Genomic DNA, 22,527 nt, shown 5'->3' with positions numbered 1-22,527 from the left:
TGATGTTAATGTTTCTACAAGTTGATCAGTTTTAGCTTCAACCAACTGGAGAATATTACAGGTCTTGAAACAAGTGATGTTAAATTACATATGGGCAAATTCTAAGCTTGGAATGCAATAATGGGCCATAAATCAGTTGAAATAAAGAAATGCACCACTCCCTTTTCTCCAAATCATTCACATAAAACCACAGAAAAACACAACTGCAAAACACCTTTAGTGGTCTCTTTAGCTAAATCGCTTAAGGCAACGAGGCAACCATGGGGCAACAGCTCTAAAGGTGCAAAGTCCATGCTGTGCTGCATTGATCTCCAATGTATCAGAGTGATGGCACCCTATAATGAAGGGATGCTACATTCCCTCCCTATTCCTGAGTAAGCAAGCTTGCTTTGTGAGGCAGCCCATTTCTGCTTCCAACATAGTCAGCCACCTGCATTCAAAAAATTATGGTTTTATTTTCTGACAATGTAATGTATTTGTTAAAATTTTACAGCTGAAAAAATTAAAACAGCTTGAAATGGAAGGAAAGAAAATAAATTGTCTGTAAGACTTTCAAGAGACATGATAACTTTGATACTGGATTTACTTTTGCATTATGGCATTAATTGAAACAACAAACACTCAGGTTAGCTGGCACTTGTGCAGAGAGGACACTAATTTTCGCTTGATAATCTTGTCATAACTCTGAAATTTTATTCCCCACTCTCAGGTTCTCTGATTTATACAAACAGGTTTAAACTTTGTTTGCAAACCAGCTGAACAGCTACTTTTCTAGTAGACACAGCGTTACATAGAATGTAAAAAAACTTTACAGAACAGACCATTTGGCTCAAAGCTTTATATTTACCAATCTTGCATTATCTGGTTAATTTCTGCCTCATGTACTTACCTGTCTGTTCAATGTAAAAGTGATATTGACCTCAACCACTCCTCAGCCATGAATTTCAGAACTCTCTCCACTTCATATTGGGTAATAGAAGCATTTTAAGAACACTTACCTAACGGTATGAAATCTGAACTTGATTTGAAGAGTGCCTGAGCCAGTAACTGAAACTTGAGAATAAAGGTAACACATTAGTCACAAATGTATAACGCAAGTGAAATTACTTCATCTTGTTGGAATACACAAGCTCATAATAAGTAATAAAGCCAAATGCTACAAATTTGTTTCTTCCCCCACCAATTTTGCCTGTTCTGAGTCTCTGCAGTATTTTCTCTTTTTACTTTATAATAAATGATCTTCTATAAGGAAAAGTAGCCATAATTCAATACTAATATTATTTAGCTGTAGCTCCATGACTGGTTGTTCAAAAAAGGGATGGCAGAAACATCATTTTAAAAGACAATCATCAATGCAATGTCGAAGAAAGCACAAACCCTGTTCGATCACAGTAAATGAAAGGCTGATTCAAGAAATGCACAGCAATAGAAAATCCTAGCAGTGGCCCAAAGTTCAGCTTACATATGTAATCTATACAAGGAAGATCAGGAAAGGAGGCTCCAAGCAAGAGCCAGGTGCATCGAGGGAATGGAATGAAAGGAAGGAAAGAAAGCTGTGGACCAGTCATCCCAGGTCAACACTATAAACCTGATTACAAAATGGCACTGGCAAAAACGGAATCCAACCTCCACACCCATCCACCCTACTGCAAGGAACTGGTGCAGTGGGTAGCTGAGGTGTCAAGCAAGATTGCAAAACAAAACACAAATGCACAATAATAGTTGTTGATTCACTAATAATTTGAACCAAGTATAAAGATCCAGCAAATTCCAGAGCAAACATCTCCAAATACACCAGATGACATACAACTTTAAACTTGTTCCACTTCCCAAGTGCAAATGCAGTTTTTAATTCCAATGTTAGTCAATGAGTACCATAAATAACAAAATGTCCCATGGTGTGATTCTGTAGCTTCAAAGACAACTGGATTGGTGAATGGCATTAGTGGTCCAAGCTGTTTAGAACTACTTGCAAATTCACAGAAATCAGTTTAGCACAGAAAGCACCATCTCCAGACAAAGCTGTCACACTTAGCAGATACACAGGACCTCACATCCTGTTGCAATGCACACTAACTGGTTCAGCATTAAACCACACAGTCTGCTGCCAATCTGAAGATTATGAAATGGAAGGCAATACATACCCCAATAAAGTATATTCTGAATTTTCAATAGGAGACCACCATCATAATCACAACAGATTATACAGTGACTGCACAGTGTTAGAGCCAAGTAGCTGCAAGATAGATTTACACAGTGCCTCTAATGTAACAAAATGTTCCAAGATACTTCACAGATTATATCCAAACAAAATATAACAAGAAGTCACACAAGGACAGAGTTAGGAAGATGACTAAAGTTTGGCTAAAGCAAGAGGCTTTAGAAGAACATCTTAACGGAAGGGAGAGAAACAGAGATATAGGAATTCTGGTGCTCAGGGCTGATACAGCCTTTAAAACAAAAGGGAGGCTAAAGAAGTCCACCAGTGACAGGGCAGTAGCAACCACCTGTACCATCTGCAAAATGCACTGTGGAAATTGACCAAGGCTCTGCAGAAAGCACCTTCAAAATCCACAACCATTATTACCTAGAAAGACAAAGGCAGCAGATACACAGGAATTCCACCTGCAAGCTCCCACTCCAAGTCACTCACCATTCTGACGTGGAAATAGATCAGTCCCTCACAGTACCACTGGGTCAAAGTTCTGAACCAGTTCTCCCTAACCAGCATCGTGGTTGGACCTACAAAGACAGCAACAGTTCTAGAAGGATTGCTACCTTCTTAGCAATTCAGGATGGTTAATAAATGCAGACCAAGCCAGCAAAGGCACATCTCCTGAATCAAGTAAAAACTTACTGAGATATTGTAATGCTAAGTCATGGAAAATATCTAAAATCCAGAATGAGAATTTGAAGTTAAAACATTGCAGATTCAATGCAGGCAGCAAACAAAGGAGTGCTGGGATAAAAGATTTGTTGGAAGCAAGGACATTGGCAAGATAGTTCTGAAAGACCTCAAACGGAATAGTGTAGGCCAGGTAGAAATACACTGTAGTAACCCAAGACTTGGAATCCAAAATTGGCTGAACAAGACTGACTGTAGACAGCTGGCAAGGAATGAAGTTTCTAGTAGGAACTGGAGACCAGTCTTCCTAATATTCTCCTGAGAGAAAGTCCCTGCTCACTCAATACTAAATGTCAGACAAGCAGTCTGAAAATTTAGAAACAGTCAATGCCCATAAATACAGAGGCCCAAAACGTCAGTAATGCAAAGTCAAAAGAAAAAGTCCAATTAAAAATACATGGTAAACTGCAACAGAATACAATGAAAAGATAACTGGGGGCATTTATTTTGCCAGAGTTCATCAGAACGACCAAGAAGTCAACAATTCCAGCAATGAGGTCAATTACATGTGCTCAGGTTATTGCTATCTTTCTCTGAACCACACAGGTCCCTTAATAAGAAAGAGCACGAGGTATTAGGGACAGTATCTTAGCGTTGATTAAGGAGTGGCTAACTATTAGAAGACAGAGTTGAGTTATAGCCTCAAGGCAGACAGAGGGCTGTTAGAAAGTTGGTCAGCCTTTTCAGGAATGGCAACCTATAACTAGTGTGGTGCCAAAGGGATTAGTGCTGGGGCCACAATTATTTAATGACATGGATGAGGAAAGTGAACATACTCTAACAAACTTTGTGAATAGCATAAAAAACAGGTGGTAAGGCAAGTGTTGACGATTACAGAGTCGACAGAGGGATATAGACAGTGAGTATGCAAAAACTTGGCAGGTGGAATGTAATATGCAGAAATGTGAGGTCATGCATTTTGGCAGGAAGAAGAGGAGCTGAATATTATTTAGATGGAGAAATATTGTAGAAAGCTATGAAGCAGAGGGATTTGGGAGTCCTTGCCTACAAATCACAAAATCAAGTATCCAAGTTCAGAGGGTAAACAGAAAAGGTAAATTGAATGTGGGCTTTTATTTAAAAGGTGAATGGATTATAAAATTAGGGAGGTTTTGCTGAAACTATACAAGGCACTAGCCAGACTACATCTGGAATACTGTGAACAGTGCTGGATCCCTTATCTAAGGAAAGAGATACTGGCATTGGAGGTGGTCCAGAGACAGTTCACTAGATCGATACCCAGGTATGGAGGGACTGTCTTGTGAGGACAGGTTAAGTAGATCAGGCCCACATTCATTGGAATGTAGAAGAATGAGAGGCAACCTCATTGAAACATACAAGATTCTTCAAGGACTTAACAGGGTAGATGCAGAGAGGTTGTTTACCCTGATGGAGATTCTAACCTTACTCTATGTTTATCTTTCTAACTTTATTTCTTATATTAGGAATAACTAAGGTAATGTAATTTTCTCTTTATTTCTCTGTTTTATATCTAACATTTGTAACTAGGATGGCTCGACATGGGGTGACATTTTAAACTTTTCATGGCACTTCTGTACTTCACTGGACGTGACAATAAACCTAATTCTAAAAGAGCAGAGGCATAATCTCAGAAAAAGGGGTCACACACATTTAACACAGATGAAATGGAATTTCTCCTCTTTGGGAATTCTACACCAGAGCGCTGTTGAAGCTGAGTCATTAAGCATATGCAAGGCTAAGATAAATAGGTTTTTAATCAGCAGAGGAATCAATAGTTATGCAAAAAAGGCAGGAAAGTGAAGCTCAATGTGCTCCTACATCTTATAGTTTTATTATTTCACCTCACGATAAAATTCAAGGTTATTTAAATATATTCTTTCATAATAAGCAGCCAGTTTAGAAATACAGCCAATTACAAACATCACTTTCATAACAATTTCATGTTAAGTCCCAAGATTCATGAAAATCTCTGATGTCTGGATAAAACCAGGAATTCATATATTATTAAGACCACTTTCAAAAGTAAATCAGTTTGATCACAAGAAAAAAAGTGTACTGGACATTTTAGACAGAAAACAATGTAGACTGGTCCCAGCGTCAACCAATTCTTAGAATAATTTTTATCTCCATTACCTGATTTGATTCCACACGTTGATCACTGCATATGAAAACAAACTTTAGATATCAGCCCTAAATCCCATTTTAAACCCATGTCATAGATTTTCAGTAGAATCTGAAAGCTTTTTTTTGTGATCGGCTAACAAATAGAACACGTTGAGGTGCTTTCTATCAGACCTTGAACTGATGGTGAAAACTGTATTTTTGTTAACTGAACCTTGGTCAGACAGGCATCAACGCTGCTGCAGTCATCATAGATAAGTTGACCAAAACACAACTACAAAACATCACCTTTCCCACGTTCTACAGCTGTTTGCCTATCATTGTTTCCTTTTCTGGGCCTTGCACCAATAATGCAAAACCTGATTTCTGATTGAACAAAACTGCTGATAGACAGAAGCCCTGTTGCCTCAACCAAGTGGTCATTCCTCGAGTCAAAACTTAGGCAGTAAAATGTTTGCTTCACAGCCAATCCCAGGTCGGTGTTCAAACACAGGTCCACAGTCATCCATTTCCCACCAGGAATCATTGAATAGTAAACAAAGTTTTGGCTGCCTTTCCCTCCTTCCTAAACAAGGCCCTGTCGAGGTTAAAAACCTGTCTTGCCCTTGCTCATCCAATTTTTCCCTCCGGTTGACATCAATAAATAAACTCTACAAATTGACTCTCAATTTTATGCAATCTCAAACAAACATTCTGCATAAAGAAACCTGGGTCCAAAGTCAACTTGCAGCCTCCAATCTTCCTTTTACCCACAAGTTCTATAAATCATCTTAAGCAGCAGAATCAAGACAAAGAGTGGGGCTGGTGATTGTAAAGTCAGTCCACCTTACCTCTTTAGTTTCTTCAGGGTCTGAGTGATCCACAGTAACATACAAGTCATTCTGTAAATATTTTAAAGCACTTAAAGGATCTGCTCGAGCTTTTTCCTCAAACCTACAGTAAAGGATTTAAGTAAACATATTAATCAACTTGCAGGACAAGAACAAAATACATTCTATTCCACTATACTTTGATATCCACAGCTCCAGTTACAAAGCTCAGTAGTTTTAGAATAATGAATGGAAACGTGATTTGGAAATCTGGCACTTTCAGGTGACAAAGGGATGATGAGTAAAAGTTGTTCAATGGAAAAAGGACACTGTTACTGCTTCTTGCAGTCAGTTGCATAGCTGCAATGTTAGAAGTTCAGGCATTCTCTCAAACTAGAGAGGGTCTATGGGAATCTAAGGGAGGGACAAACCAATGAATAGGACAGTCCTTGCAAAACAAAAGTTACATTAAAAATCTGACTACCAAGTTGATTTTTCTTTGAGATATTAAACCATGTTTCAGTATATTTCCCAGTATCTCTTAAAAAAACTTCATAACAAAGAGGAAAACATGTATGGGTTGGATTATTATGAAATATGAGAACAGATGAAAAATGCATCTAATTCCTTTAGCTCTGCAACTGTCAAATATATCTGAAGAAGAAATGGACACCAAGGTCAATGAAACACACCTTATGGTAATATTATTCATCAAATGAGGCTGAACAACCAGGAATAGCTGGAAACTAACAGGATGTTTAACAACCAAGCTTCTGGCACAGATCCACAGGTACAATCAACACTCAGGATAGTTTTGAGTGGCACGCAAGTTCTGTGCTCTATCGAAAGCAACTTTGGAGATTGTTCTTGTATACCTGTGTCTCCGGATGAGGTATCTGCAATGTCTCAGGAGGTAGTCCTTAGAAGGGCGGCAAAGCTTCAGTGACCAAAAGTCATCTAATCTCATCTTGGGTGAGCACGACTTCCCGGGATTCCCACCAAACAAGTAGTGAACCTGCTCTCATAAATACAGGACTTCATTTATTACATGCAAAAAAAATTAAACTTCTGATCAACATTCTAAAAACATACATTAAAGCTAAAATTACAGGGCAAATAATTCTGAGGCTGAAAGAAGTCTGCAAATGGACTTCTCTCTTTAGAGTTTGCTTTGAACATGCAGGTAGTGGGAGAGTGGTGGCAAGTAAGGTTGACAGGTGTGTCCATTTAAACCAGATGATGGGTATTCTGAAAATGCCTGGTTGTTTTCCAGATGTCCCGAATGCACAAACGTGCAGACCAATCATGAAGCAAGCAGGCAAGTATTTAATACAATGAACAGACATCCACACAAGTATTAACTTCATGCATAAACTGCCATCTAATGCTGGAGTCCAAATTGACAAAACGTGGAAGAGTAAGAGAAGGAAAAGATCCATTTAAATAGAACGGAGAACACTTATTACTAATTATTCTTTCCCAAATCACTTTTAAATTAAGAAATACGTCTCTAGACTGCTACCTAGGTTTTTATTGATGTCACTGATAATTAGTTGCTAAGCATTCCCTGATTTTTCACCCCACTGGAAATAACACGTGGACAATCACAATTCTCACTTTCTCCTCAGAACATTTCAGCACCAGGAGTTCAAAAACAGGATTTTACCTCAATGAATGGAAAATAATGAACTTCACTTATGGAATCAATCACTATCCAGCAGATTACAATTACTTTCAGTTATTTTGCACTGAAAAACAGGAATGCCACTGCAGTCTCAAGATTGCTTCAAGGTTGAAACATGAGAGATTGAGATACTGTTTAGTTTAATGCTGTCAATTTATTACACTCTGTAAACTTATACAGAAACACAAATCAATATATGAATAACTACAGTTAATTTGGATCTTTCCTTACTAAAGTTTTGAGAACATACTATACTCTATTTAAGGACTGCCTGGGGAACTTTTAACTACTTGGACATTATCGACATTGAAGAGCATTTTTAACCATGCTATTCCTTTGAAATGTGTGCTGTGTTTTACTGCTGTTTATTAGAAATCAGGTGACTGGGAAGAAACTACTGAAACAAAGCATTCAAGGAGGCAGGAGATGGGGTTTATAGTATACTAGGGGAAAGAAAAACAGACTTTGCAAGGTCTGGGAGGGCTTCTGTGCTACAGTTGCCCAGCAATCACATTCTATCCTTCGTTTTCAGACCTTTGACCCACTGGGGCTTGTTTATAAAAATGTTTTCGCCTTAAAAATTTTGCAACGACTTGTCTTTGTGCTCAGTGTGCCTGGCTGTGGGATTAAGAGTAATTAGTTTTGAATTTAGGTGCTAATCAGTTTGCCACTTACTTCAAAGTTTTATTTGTAATAAAGCAATTGTTTTGAGTGGTTCATGTAACTCCAGTGAAAGTTAACTTTCATCTGTACAGTTGTAGTAAAGAGAAGCAATTGGCCACCTTGATAATTTGGGCTTGATTTCAGTCCATTATTTCCATCATGGGTATAACAAAAGTTAAGAAATCAAAACAATATTTCAAGATTCACAGTTTGCTTTAAGAGACTTTTTAAAATAAATCTTGGACGAATACAAGACAGCTTCAGCTCCACTGACCTGCACCTCATTACCAGAAAACAGAAATAAAGTTGAGCCGAATAAAATAGCCAACAGCTTCCAAAGGTTATTCCAGACAGAGAGGCACCTAAACAAAGTTGCAATCAAGCCAGACCAATACATCTTCGAGCATTCTCAACACTGGCCTATTTGATCCACTCACTTCCATTAATGTCTTGATGAGCTATAATCAGATTGGTCCTTGAATTAGATGCCTGCAAATTGACTGATGTCCAAAAAAAGTCTAACCTGTGTTATGAAAAATGATATGAATTTTTGAGACATCAGGCAAGGCTAACTTGCATTCTTGATCACCTGACTGTAATTGACAAAGAAAGCAACCACTATTCTTCCAAGGTTCCATACCTTGGTTCAAACTCAAGGGTCAATGGAGCTTTGAAATCAATTTGAAATCAAATAACAATTTGCAGAGACAAAAAACTTCCACTGTATAGCTACTGGCTATAAGGACTGTTGATCCAACTAGAAATTCATACAAAAAATGGCAGAACAGTTTAGAGCACAACATCGAATGAAACCAGTGTCTGTCACATACACAGAATCTAACAGCAGAGAGTCGCAGGTACTGACACGTTCAATGTTATGCTACTTTGGCTGTTTTAAATATATTTTTCATCCTAGGTCCAAAGGCTGTACAAGAGACAAAGACATAATAAAGCTGTCACTGCAGTGCTTAATGTCTGGCACTGAGCCATAGGATATTTCCAGAGTTCCAAGCCAGTTATGATCATGAAAGCTTTTTATTTTGTTAGGACTGTTTTAACACGGTGCATGTAAAAACAGATGCAGCAAAAAGCTGATTCTGACAATTTGGACCATACTGTCTAAAAGAGACAGAAACAATGTGGGGAAATAATACTATGCCATGTCAGAATGCCCACTCAAGCTCCAACAATCTTGGATCAGCAGGAAATAGCTAACTTTGCCATTATTTGGAAATGTCTTACATACAGATGGTCAGAGACACTTTTGGTTGAAAGGCATGATGGTACTTCAGACAAACATAAGTGACTTTGAGGCACATCTTTCATTTCATGATTCACACAAGGTTATGGTTGAAGCAACATCTGCTATGTTGGTCAGCTCAGCACTTATAGAGAAAGAACTGAAAATTTGGTGAGAATATAGATGGGAAGAGCAACATTAGGGCCAATCTTGCAGAATTATGCAAAATCACTTAAGGCATTTCACCATCAGTCTGCCTTCCTTTGTACTCCATCTATCTACGTGCAGCATTTCACATGGGCACTCAAGAATGCTTTCAGAAAGTAGCTTCATCAACAAACTACTACCATAAGGCTTGAAGACAGGCACTTCAACCCCAGTAACAAAACAAAGGCCAAATACCTCACCCTGAGGGCCACCTGTGATAGTGCAGAAAAATCCAAAATCATTTACTCTGAGAAAGTCACCTATCAGAGATCAGTAACTTAATATTTATCAAGAGCAGCCACCACTTCCAGCAAATGCCTCTACATTTTTTTTTACACTTGAAGTTGAAATCTCTGTTGACCAGAAAAAACATATCAGGCTGTTCTTTAAACATCAGACATGAAATACAATACAGTGAGACAATCTATACCAATCTACCATTTCTGGTAATTTTGGAAGAAATTTCACAGTTGTGAAAAGTATTCGAAAACCAGAAATTCAAAGTAATTATCTAAGAGATTATTCATCTTGCAAGGGCAAGAATTCCTACGCCTCAAGGCCTAGATGAACTCTTTGGACAATCTAGTGGCAATATGCACCTGACTGACAATCAATCCTTCATGTATAGACATAGCCATTGTTAAAGGATACTCTCTTCAAGTTGGGCAAATGCACAATGTTTGGTGACTGGAATGAAGTGTTGTTGGAGAACAGAGGGCAAGGGAGATCTCTGTCCACTCCATCCAAGGAAACTTACAAATAAGGTCTACAAAAAAATTAACAGCCACCCCCCCCCCCCCCCCCAATCCAAGCTTACTTTTACGGATGTTCCTTGCCAGCAATTCTGGTATGGGTCACAAGCTTATTGATAAAACCATATCAGGGACCTAGTTAAATCACTCTGACATTTTTATTAGACCCTCAGCTGCTGAAGAACTCTCACTCTGCCTGAAGACCAAGGTCAGCCCAGTGGGAAGGGGGCACAGAACACTAATACAGCACATAAGGCAACCACTCAATGCATTGTAAATCATCTTGGACTTTGATATGGCATCCAATCAGTTTCATTTTCCCTGAAATATTTCCCCTTCTATCTAATTCTTTTTCGAAAGCTACAATTCAATCCACTTTCTTCCTTCCCAACAGTGCATTCAGAATCAGAACTCGCTACATAAAAACACTCCTGTTCCCTAGGCTCTTGTGCTAATTACCTTAAATCTGTCTCATCTGGTCACATATGCTCCTGCCAGTGAAACTGTTATCTCCTTATTTACCCATATGTCTCTAATTTAACCACGGTTTTCCTCCAACACGGAGTTAAAAATCAACTTGACACTACCAGAATGATTTATGCTTTTAAAACAATATTAAGCTTTACTTGCTACTATATTTTCCTTTATTTGCATCTACAAATCACATTAATATCATCTTTGTGGTTCTCAGACCATCTAAACCACGAAGAGTGAATTATAGCCAGATATTTCAACGCCAGTTATCCACAATCTTGTATTAACATTATCTGCACACAATGGCTCAAAGACCATACACAACAATGGTCTTTCAATAATGGGAGGTAACACGAGATTATGATGAAATACTTCAGCAGAAAATAATATACAATGGGTAACCACATAGTTACGCTGGGAGATCTTAGACAGGTTAGTTATAAGTATCTAAACTATGCACTCAGCTGTACTGCAGTCCCTCCTTCAAGAATTCTAGCAATCACATGGATCTGATCCTGCAATTACTGAACAAAATCAATCTGCTTTACCTTTTCATTTTATGTACAGCTGTACTCCTACAGTTCAAAATGGATAATGCTGCTCTATTAAATTGCATTATCCCATTTTAAAGCCACACCTAATGTGATGCTGCTACATTGTGAATGAATCAGATCCCCTCAAAATGTATTAAGATAGTCTAGATCCTAACTTTTTCTTATTTTAAAAGCAAATGTAAGGCATTGCGCTCCAGATACAATTCAAATGATCAAACTAATTGACATTAAGCAAAACACTAATTTTATACTACAGTTAAAATACAGGCAAACTAAAAGTAACTGTACCGAAATGCTTACCAAAGCAGAAAATATATTAATTACTGCAAGTTAACTGTTTCAATAAAATATCTCAAACACCCTTGGCAAAGACAAATTCAGTAAAATAGATCATCTCACATGCAATTCCAGCAACAGGAAGAGAACTGCAGCTTTTAGATGTAACAGAGAGAGGATTAAGAGCTTCCACATCCAGCTTCAAGACCCCAGCTACTGCAGAAAACTAAAATTAAGAACCTTGATTCTGTGAGAGCTTGACCCCACCCATTCCACTATTTCTACTGTTCCAACTTTAAATAAAATCTCTAAGGCCGCAAGCTGTTTACTTAATTGGAAAGGAGTCTTCTGCTAAGCACCTTTGCCTCAACCTTGCTTAATGCACCACCCTCTACGTGAAAATGTTTCCCCTCAGGTCCCTTTTAAATCTTTCCCCTCTCTCATTAAACTTATGCCCTCTAGTTTTGGACTCCACTCCCCTGGAGAGAAGGCCTGGGCTATTCACCCTAACTATGCTCCTCAGGATTGTATAAACCTCTAAGGTCACCCCTCAGCTTCCAATGCACGAGGGAAAATAGCCCCAGACTATTAACTCTAGACCCCCAGGGTTGGAGGGTTCGCTCAAACCCTCCAACCCTGGCAACATCCTTGTCAATCTTTTCTGAACCCCTTCAAATTTCACAACCTTCCTATAGCAAGGAGACCAGAATTGCATGCAGTATCCCAAAAGTGGCCTCATCAATGTCCTGTACAACTGCAATAATGACTTCCAAACTCCTATACTCAATGCACTCACCAATAAAGGCAAGCATGCCAAACATCTTCACTATCCTGGCTACCTGTGACTCTACATTCAATGAACTATAAATCTACACTCTCCAGGACCTTATCATTAAGTGTACAGATCCTGCTTTGATAAGCCTTTCCAAATAGTAGCACCTCACATTTATCTAATTTTGATTCCATCTGCCATTTCTCGGCTCAAGGTGCCACTGTACTGAGGTAACTTGCTTGGCTGTCCACTACACCATCAATTTTGGTGTAATCTGCAAACTTGCTAATCATACATCCAAATCAGTTATATGAATGACAAAAAGCAGTGGACGCAGCATCGATCTTTGTGGCTCACTGCTGGTCTCAGGCCTCAAGTCTGAAAAGCAACCCTCCTCCACCACCACTCTGTCTCATACCTGCAAGCCAGTTCTGTATCCAAATAGCTAGCTCTCCCTCTATTTTGTGCAACGTAACCTTGCTAGCCAGTCTCCCATAAGGAACCTTGTCGAACGCCTCACTGAAGCCCATATAGATCACATCCACCACTCTGCCGTTATCTATCCTCTTCATTACTTCTTCAAAAAACTCAATTTAGTTAGTGAGACACAACTTGTCATGCATAGAACCATGTTGACTATCCCTAATCAGTCCATGTCTTTCCAAATACATGTAAATCCTATCCCTCAGGATCCCCTCCAACAACATGCACACCACTGATGTTAGACTCACCTGTTTATAGCTTCCTGGCTTTTCCTTATTACCTTTCTTAAATAGCTGCACCAAATTAGCCAACCTTCTGTCTTCCAGCACCTCACCTGTGACTACCAATGAGACAAATATCTCAGCACAGGGCTCAGCAATCACTTCCAGGGTAAAACCTGCTCAGGTCCAGGGAAGTTATCCACTTTGTGTGCTTTAAGGCTTGTAGCACCTCTTCCAATATAATATGGACATTTTTAAAGCTGTTGCTATTTATTTCCCGAAGTTCTTTAGCTTCCAAGCCCTAACACATTTAAAATGATCTAACTACTTACTTAAATACTTTGTATTCTAGCCTCCAGTACCCTGTGTGGTAGAGAATTTCAGATATTCACTACCATCTGAGAGGAGAACGTGCTTTGTTTCAGAGTTTCAAATGTTCTGCTTTAAACCATGTCCTGCTGATGGAAAAATCTTCTCAACATCTACCCTGTGAAGCCCCTTCACAAACTTGTATATTTCAATAGGATCACTGCATTTTCTTCTCAAGTCTAATGAACAAAGACCTAACTAGTTTAGCTGTTCTTGATATGTCAATCTCTTCACTTCAATCTGTTTTGAGCAGTTTCAAATACCCGTGGATCCTTTTGAAATACAGGAACCAAAACTGTAAACAGTACTTCAGGGTCGCCTCACCAACACACAGTATAGTTGTAACAAGAATTCCCGGTTTTTAAAAGGCCAAAATTTAATTTGTGCCTTAATTACTTATTGTACCCACATGCTAACTTAGCTAAACCACTTCAAAGGTAAGAGATTTAGTCTGGTGTGATTTCACTTTGCAGCAAGTGAATTAAGTTGCATTACCTTAAGAGGCATTGCAGTCTGCTCAAACACAATGTAGTCCTCACAGTGACTGCTGCGTTGTGGCTTCTGCTGGAATGCACCCAATAGAAAAAGGCCACCTTGATGCATTGTGAACACACTGAACAGCAACAGGTGTTTTACTTTTATTGAAATAAGAGGGGTCTGCTTCTATTCTAAGGAAATTTGATTTTCTGAGCTGGATTTCAAATGCAAGCTTTTCCCTGCTGAATTATATCAGCCTTCAAACTGCTGACTCCAGTAAGAACAAAGCCAGCTGTGTGCAAACAGGTAAGCTGGGTTGATGAAAGAGATCAACCCATTTAAAGAAGCTCTGTTTTGAAGGGGGTAAGTACTCAATTGTCCCTTTGCAAAGGGAAAGGTATTAGATGTCAATTATTTCACGCATCATCCAAATGAGGAAAAGAAAGAAAGAATTATTGCTCAGTTCCAAAAAATCACAACCCAGTGTGGAAATGAGCCATATAAATCAGGAAATAGCAGGTTCAACTCTAATGCACTAATTAGTTTACTGATGTCAGCCATAGCTGCAGGGTTTTTAAGCTGGAAAGAGTGATGGGGAAGAAAAGAAAGGAAAAAAAACTACTTAAAACTCGTGACAAATAAGGAAGTGCACACCAATGTAGATGAAAGCAACAAATGGCAGCACTCCCTGCTCATCCTGGATGTCAGCACTTACAATTAAAGTAGGGTCACTTCAACAAAGTACTGAATGCTGCCCAGCATCTTCACAGCCATACGCTGGCATCCATCAATCCTCCAGAAATGGAGCGCAAATTAAGAGAAAAAGATTGTCTGACAAGCTCCTTTTTCACATGACACTATCCTTTAAGAGTCAAGAACAGGCCAAGATAAAATCAAGTATTTATCTATTTCAACATTAGTAAAAGGATAACGGGATAGTTTGTAGTCCGCAGTGTCTTTTCGAGGCCACAATGATCTCACATATCATGACAGGGCACAGATTGCTGAGAAATTTAAACAGGCACAAGTTTACTTCCACACCGTCAGTGGCCGTTCTCTGGGATCATAATTGCTTTTATCAACTATATACATTCTCATGTTCCTACCCACACAGGTGAAATAATTTGATAACCCTGGGTACAAAACTATTTCAACAAAACCAGTTCTGCAGGGCAAACAACAAAACAGAAAATCAAACAACTCTATTTGAGCAGTACTTTCCTAGAATGCTATAACAACAAAAGTGTGTATATAATTGCTTTCATATTCATTTCCATGCATTTCAAATTTAGTGTAGTCAAATATGGGAAATCTAGAAAAAGGAAAATAAATTAATTGCCAGTTTAACTGCTGAGCTGGAAAAGCCAACACTTCTACTTCAAAGTTAAGCACTTTAAATACAGCCTTTTTACAATGCTTTTCATGTCTTCTTTTCTATTACCTGACAATTATCTTCATCTCTATTAATTTTCCATTGCCACATCTGATCAAGATCTAGTACAGAAAAAAAGTCCTTGGATTTAAGATACAGGATTTCCACATTTGTGGATGTAGGGCAAAGAGATACACCAACAACATTTCAAAAATATTTCATGATTTTTTTGAAAGGTGACGAAGATGGTGGGGAAGTAACAGAAATTCATTTGCTAAAAACATAGCCATTAAGCTGGTGTTAGAATCAGAAGTTTGAAGAAAAACTTCAAATCGGACAAGCATCTTGTTAAGTCTTTCATATTCCAAAAGACACCTAAACAAATATATTGCTCACATAGCAGTACCTGAACAGTGCCATGACGGTAGTCGATTTCGGCACAAGTCCTCAAAATATGATTGGAAAAATGAAGAAGGAAAGATTTTGCTCAGAACTCTGAGGAAGCAGATTTATTGGCTCAAGTGTGGGGTCTTTTTCCCATTTCTAATAAGGTTATGATGATAGGATGCAAGTCAGCTTGCTCTTTGCTCACAAAAGTGATAGTTGCTTTCAGCTAATCTGACTGTACAATGAAGGCAAATGTTCTGGGAGCAGATGATGAAAAAGTCGGGAAGGAAAAAATAAATCCAAGAGTGAATGAGAACCAAAAATGTGAAGATACCTTATGCATATCATCATAGACGAGCTGATGAGCAAATCGCGGGCATGGCTCCTCTTCTTGAAGGCTCTTATTTGGATTATCTTTTATAGATTGATCGTTTTTGTAAACACAGGACCTATGCAACAGAGAAACATGTCATTACAACAATGTAGATTCAAGGGAAAAGAACATTTAGCTCAAGTCTGTTCTACTATTCAAGGTCATATGTAGCTCCACACATTTGTCTTTGCCCTGGATCCTTTAATTTTACATCGAATGTTTCTCATCCAAGCGTTTCTCAATTGTTTTAGCATCAAACGCCTTTTGCTATATTTTTCAGACTAAACTCTTAACCAGTAGAAATAGTTTCTCTCTAACTACCTTGTCAGTTGTTCATTTGATGCACTTCAATTCATCTCCATATGAAATCCCAAGTACACATCACTTTCTCTCTCTTTTCATCAGAAAACAATCAATTTGGTTGAACATTATTTGGCTTCACACAACCACACTAGCTTTATTTAATTAACGCACAGAGATAAAAGTGAGTTAGGTTTTGTCCCAACATTTTGAAAAGTTTAATTAAGTTAACCATTTAAACTCGAGAGAACACAACTCAGAAAGGAATGCTATGGGTATTTTTCCAGATGGAAATAATTGTCCCCATGTGAATACATGCATACAAGACTTAAAAACAGAAAACAATGGAAATATTCTGCAGGCCTCGCAGCACCGACACTTTCCAAAAGGATCTGGATAAACGGTGAAGTTTGGAAAAAAAATGGCAGGGCTACGGACAAAGAGCTGGAGTAGAACTGAGTTGCATTATGTAGAATAATAGAAGGGTTAGACATGGATTCAATGGGCTAAGGATTTTTTTCTATGACATACAGGCAATACGTTTTGAAACACTGTGCGCTTCTGAAACAGTACTCATTTCAGAATCTGATACACCCCTCAATACCGTCAAGATCAGAGTAATGACTGTAATCTAACTCTTAGCTGGAGATGCCAGTCAAATATGCACAGCAATCATGAATATGTGGATCAAGAAAATCAGAATATACTTTCTGACTTGGAGGTCTGAAATTCAGTAGAGTGCTTTAAATGACACCATGTCAGAAAATGAAACCATACACACTTAAAACATAGTACCAACGTTTAGTGTAAACAAATTTACAATACAGAATGAGGCCATCCAGTCCACTATTTCTGTCCAAGCCAAAAAAAAAGTTACATTCTAATTTTGCATTTCTTGGTTAATAGTGCTTACAGTCCTGGCACTTCAAGTGCATAGTCAAGTATATTTAAGCATAAATAGGGTCTCTGCCTCTCCCACCTTTTCAGACAGTTAGTTCCAGTTTAGACAACGTGGAATATTTCCTGGTTGCTGCAATTGTCAGTTTTAATGATAGTATCTTTTTAGATTAGACTAGATTACAGTGTGGAAACAGGCCCTTCGGCCCAACAAGTCCACACCGACCCGCCGAAGCGCAACCCATCCATACCCCTACAGTTACCCTTTACCTAACACTACGGGCAATTTAGCATGGCCAATTCACCTGACCTGCACATTTTTGGACTGTGGGAGGAAACCGGAGCACCTGGAGGAAACCCACGCAGACACGGGGAGAATGTGCAAACTCCACACACAGTCAGTCGCCTGAGGCAGGAAATGAACCTGGGTCTCAGACGCTGTGAGGCAGCAGTGCTAACCACTGTGCCACCGTGCCGCCCCGAAGGGCAACATGAAGCAAAAGCTGGACATCCCCCTCCTATGTGCTTCTGTACCTAAACTACAGTTCACCCCATTCATTGTATAAATATGGTACACAAGAACAATGAGCTGACAGCTAAATAGACTCGCAACTCTTTAAGGAACTAATTTTACAGGTTTAAAAAAATACAACCATGAACATGTTACACAACAAGTATCATGGAATGGCAAGACTACAATTTCAAACCTTCCGGTTTGTGGAAGCAATTGTCTTTGTTCTAATGCCATTAACTCAATGATACTTTCTAGCATCATAGTGAACAAGCACAAAATGATGCTGAGCAAAGGTATTTCAGGCAAAATTTATATGAAGGACAGTCAAACTACTTATTAATTATCTAGAAACTAGTAATCCGAGATAACAAAAGATGCAGTTGCTCACAGTTTGACTACCTTGGGAACTAAAAAGGAAACATTCAAGTGCACAAAAATTGATGGAAAATAATGAAACGAAAAATCCGTCATGTAAGTACGGTTTTGATTTCTTCCTTGAACATACAGTAGAAAAGTCAGCACATACACACAGTGGGTTGAATTATTTCTTCTTGAGCTAAATTAGTCTATAACTCTATACTAACACTTAAGGGCTCTGCAGGCTTTTAGAAAACAAGCAAAGTGTGTTATGAACCAGACCAAATCCCTCAAAATAGCCTAGACACTAACGTTTTCTTATTTTAAAGGCACGTGCCAGGTGTTGTACTCCAGATGCAATTCAATTCACCAAACTACCAGAATTGAAGCAAAACACACTTTATTCATACACTATGGTTAAAATACTACAAAAGGAAGAAAGAAATTAGAATAATTTTAATGGAAAACTAAACAGAATAATAGATTATTTAATACTAAACAGTAACTGTTCCAATATTGAGCATTCCTTAAACACACCCCGGGCAAAGGCAAATTCAGTAAAATTGATGGTCTCAGGCAATTTTCCAGTCTATGAGGAAAACGTATCAAGAGAAAGCTCAGACAGACTGCCACAGGGAGAGAATTACAGCAGCTCCTAGACCCCAGCAACTGCCACCAAAAAACTAAAACTAAAAATCCCGGCTCCTGGGAGTTTGACCTCACCCCACCCCACTCAGGCTGCTTCTATTGTTCCAACGTTTTAAAAAAAACCAAGGCCTCACAAGCTGTTTATTTTCTGAGCTTAGAAGCAAGCCGATTGGCACACCTGATCTCAATCTATAAATAAGGACAATAACGAGAGGTCACGCTTTCAAGGTGAGAGGTGGAAAGTTTAAGGGGGTACACGCGGCAAGTACTTCACACAGAGGGTGGTGGGCATTTGGGACGCTTTGCCAGCAGAGGTGGTAGAGGCAGGCACGGTATATTCATTTAAGATGAGCCTGGATAAATGCATGAGTAGGTGGGGAATAGAGGGATACAGATGCTTAGGAATTGGGCAACAGGTTTAGACAGTACATTTGGATCAGCCCAGGCTTGGAGGGCTGAAGGGCCTGTTCCCGGGCTGTAAATTTTCTTTGTTCTTTGACAAAATACACTTCTTAAAGCCATAGTATCATCACAAGAGCAAACCAAAAATAAGTGCCCGAGTGTGCTAAGCAGTACAAAACCGTTGGATAACATGGAAGAGGTCGTGGTTAGCACTTCTGGTAATCTTTTTATGCTTTGGCACTTACCAGTTATTCCGAGCGATATCATAAATCCAAAAAGAATTCCGAACATTCTCTTCCCGCTTGTCTTTATCTTTACTGAGACCCGACAGGACATGAATCTCATTCAGTTCTGGGTCAATTGTAGCTCGTTGAGTGAAACCTGTCATTGGAACTAAAGAGTGCAAAAACTCAAAAATGACGTATTTCAAAGCAAACATTTACACAAGTTTCAAAATGCTTTCAGAGGCAATATTTGAATAATGCTCTACTCCCATCTTGTGACTACTTCAGTCTTTGAGCAGCCAAAACAGGGCTGAAGTAGATGATTCAGCCCCTCAAGCCAACACCACCATTCAATAAAAATCTGTTTGTGCTTAAAATTCCACAGTTCCAATAATCTAATACCTTTAACAAACAAGAATCTATCTATTGATTCCTGAAGAAGGGCTTATGCCCGAAACGTCGATTCTCCTGTTCCCTGGATGCTGCCTGACCTGCTGCGCTTTTCCAGCAACACATTTTCAGCTCTGATCTCCAGCATCTGCAGACCTCACTTTCTCCTCTATCTATCTATATTCATGCTAAAAATATTCAATGACACGTCTTCCACTGCCTCAAGTCTGGTGAAAGAAAATTAACAGATGGTAAAATATTCCAATGTTCTCTTTTCAGGAACTTTAAATCAAGTGAGGATAAGCTTAAAGATATTTTTACTATAAATAACACTGATCAACTCAATACTCTACAGTGGCTTGCCTTCTCAAATGTTGTAACTAATAGAAGTGGAGAATCGGTGTGCTGACGTATCTTGGAACAAGTGGGATGCCCGTGGGCCTGTGCACATGTGAGTATATGTAATGGAGAATGACTGTGTTGATGAGGGAGAGAAAGCACACTCCAGGGAGCTTTGTGTACACCCTGCCCTGTACTTTTAAATGCAGCTTATTTGTAACATCTGACGACTCTAATATCTGAAGAAGGGTTTGTTTCCCAAAAGTCCAACTGATCTGTACTCTTGTATCAGACATTGTTAGGTTTTTTTCAACAATTTCTGTTCACTCTTTACTTACTGCAAAGACTTACTTAAGTCAGTCACTTGGGAAAATACTCAGATCCTAGTGCACTCATATTCAATGAAACTCATCAGTTTAAACATATTAAAATGAATGGTTCTTATAAAAAGATGGTATACGCGTTAGATTGTACAGTTGACAAGTAGCTTCCAAATATATTTTCTAATAGCGTTGGGACTTGTAAGGAGGCATTGGTGGTACATGCAATACCTTGTGCATGAAGCAGCCTAATTAGTTTGAAATGAAATGAAGAGTAGCTGGGAAAATAGACTTTAAATACACTTCATGAGAAGAAATTGCACAACTTACAGAAGTACTCTTACAAGTTAACATCTCCAGTCATCAAATTTAAACAGAGAAGCTCAGCAGATCTAGCAGGACTCTGGTTTCTCACTCCACAGATGCTGCCAGACATGCTGAATTTCTCTAGCATTTGCTGTTTTTATTTCAGATTTCCAGTATACAGTGCATTTTGCTTCCATTCTTCAGATCTTGAGCTAGTTCAGAAGAACACCAGGAATGTAGGACAAAGGCAGTGAAAATCCGGAAATCATGAGAAACAGTGGTAGCTGTACACCATAACTGAAGGCAAGAAAAAGGATAGATTTTTCGTAATAAAAGTGTTAAAATGCAGTTACCAGCTTTGTTCATCAATGTAAATGGATGATGCAAATGAAAATCCAGGTGGTTAGCAAACCCCTCCACTACTGAGTTAATCGATAGTTGCAAAAAGACTGATTTCTAAAGCCAACTGAGAAAATTTACAGCTGAAAATGTGTTGCTGGAAAAGCGCAGCAGGTCAGGCAGCATCCAAGGAGCAGGAGATTCGACGTTTCGGGCATAAGCCCTTCTTCAGGAATGAGGAAAGTGTGTCCGAAACATCGATTCTCCTGTTCCTTGGATGCTGCCTGACCTGCTGCACTTTTCCAGCAACACATTTTCAGCTCTGATCTCCAGTATCTGCAGCCCTCACTTTCTCTGAGAAAATTTACAAAAATAGAAACCAAAAGAACTGTGGATGCTTGAAATCAGAAACAAAAACACAAACTGCTAGAAAAAAAACAGCAGGTCTGGCAGCATCGGTGGAAAGAAATCAGAGTTAACATTTTGGGTCCAGTGACCCTTCCTCAGAACACAAGAGTTTTGTTTCATAAAAATAAAAATTGGTTTTGAATCAACAGTTTACCCCCTATTTGCTTGACTTCATTTCCTGTCCTTTGACATTAGGAGACATTCAACTCACCCAAATTTAGAAGACTTGGATGTAGTTGCAATCAGCTAATGTTGACAGACACCCAAAACAATATACAGTACCGGAGTTAACAGACTAAACCGAATATTTCATGAGTTCAAAGCTATAAGCTTATCTTTGTCTGTCCATTCACTTTGCCATTAGAATACTAACTTAATGTAGTGATGTGTCATGTGTAGTGATGGTAAGAACTTCAAGCCTCAGTGTGTGGTCTAGCCCTGCATACCCCATTAATGGCCAAAGTTATGGCTGATTATCAACAGTGTCTATGGATGGTAAAATATAGGGAAAATCTTTAAATAAACAAAGGTGGTAATATTATTCTCGAGTTGGGTTCAAGTACTAGATTACCAAGTCTATTTTTTGATATTAATTTTCTTGAAATGTGTCAACTGGAGCCAACAAAACTTTGCAGAGACGTCATCTACCTCCACTCTTCCTGGCATCATCCTGTAGTCAATAGATAATTAGCAGCAAGTAGGTTGTGTGCAGCCCCTTATATTCTGTGGTAATTTAAAGAAGGTGATGTCTGCACAACCTGCACCAGAACTTAAAAGGTGCTGCATGGCAACAAAGCTTAAGAAACACTAGCCACAGATTTGGTCCTTCCAGATGCCAACTACTTATGAGTAGCATGTTAAATAAACTACATCATAAAGCAGATTGCCAGTATTCCTCTAAATAATACAGAACATGCACTACAATGTAGTGATTTACCAGTTTGGAATGCAGGACATATCTT

The 22,527-nt window shown here is 38.8% G+C and overlaps 1 protein-coding gene across 3 annotated transcripts in view; it reads right to left on the bottom strand.

Annotated features, from left to right (window-relative positions):
- Positions 1–22,527, bottom strand: part of mkln1 (muskelin 1, intracellular mediator containing kelch motifs) — a 136,784-nt gene that overhangs the window by 8,855 nt on the left and 105,402 nt on the right. For all 3 annotated transcript variants that reach the window (XM_087999376.1, XM_087999377.1, XM_087999378.1), the window contains 5 exons: positions 19,485–19,632; positions 16,083–16,197; positions 6,693–6,832; positions 5,839–5,941; positions 999–1,053 (listed from right to left, as the gene is read on the bottom strand). In XM_087999376.1, the coding sequence (XP_087855502.1) occupies positions 999–1,053; positions 5,839–5,941; positions 6,693–6,832; positions 16,083–16,197; positions 19,485–19,632 (561 nt within the window). The remainder of the gene's footprint in view (positions 1–998; positions 1,054–5,838; positions 5,942–6,692; positions 6,833–16,082; positions 16,198–19,484; positions 19,633–22,527) is intronic.

Source organism: Chiloscyllium plagiosum, unplaced genomic scaffold (genome assembly GCF_037043375.1).
Source record: "Chiloscyllium plagiosum isolate Xiang-an unplaced genomic scaffold, Cpla_swu_hap1 HiC_scaffold_23, whole genome shotgun sequence".
In the NCBI taxonomy this organism is placed as follows: Eukaryota; Metazoa; Chordata; class Chondrichthyes; order Orectolobiformes; family Hemiscylliidae; genus Chiloscyllium; species Chiloscyllium plagiosum.
The sequence above is the reverse complement of the archived record's forward strand: the minus strand, read 5'-3'. Positions and strand labels throughout refer to the sequence as shown.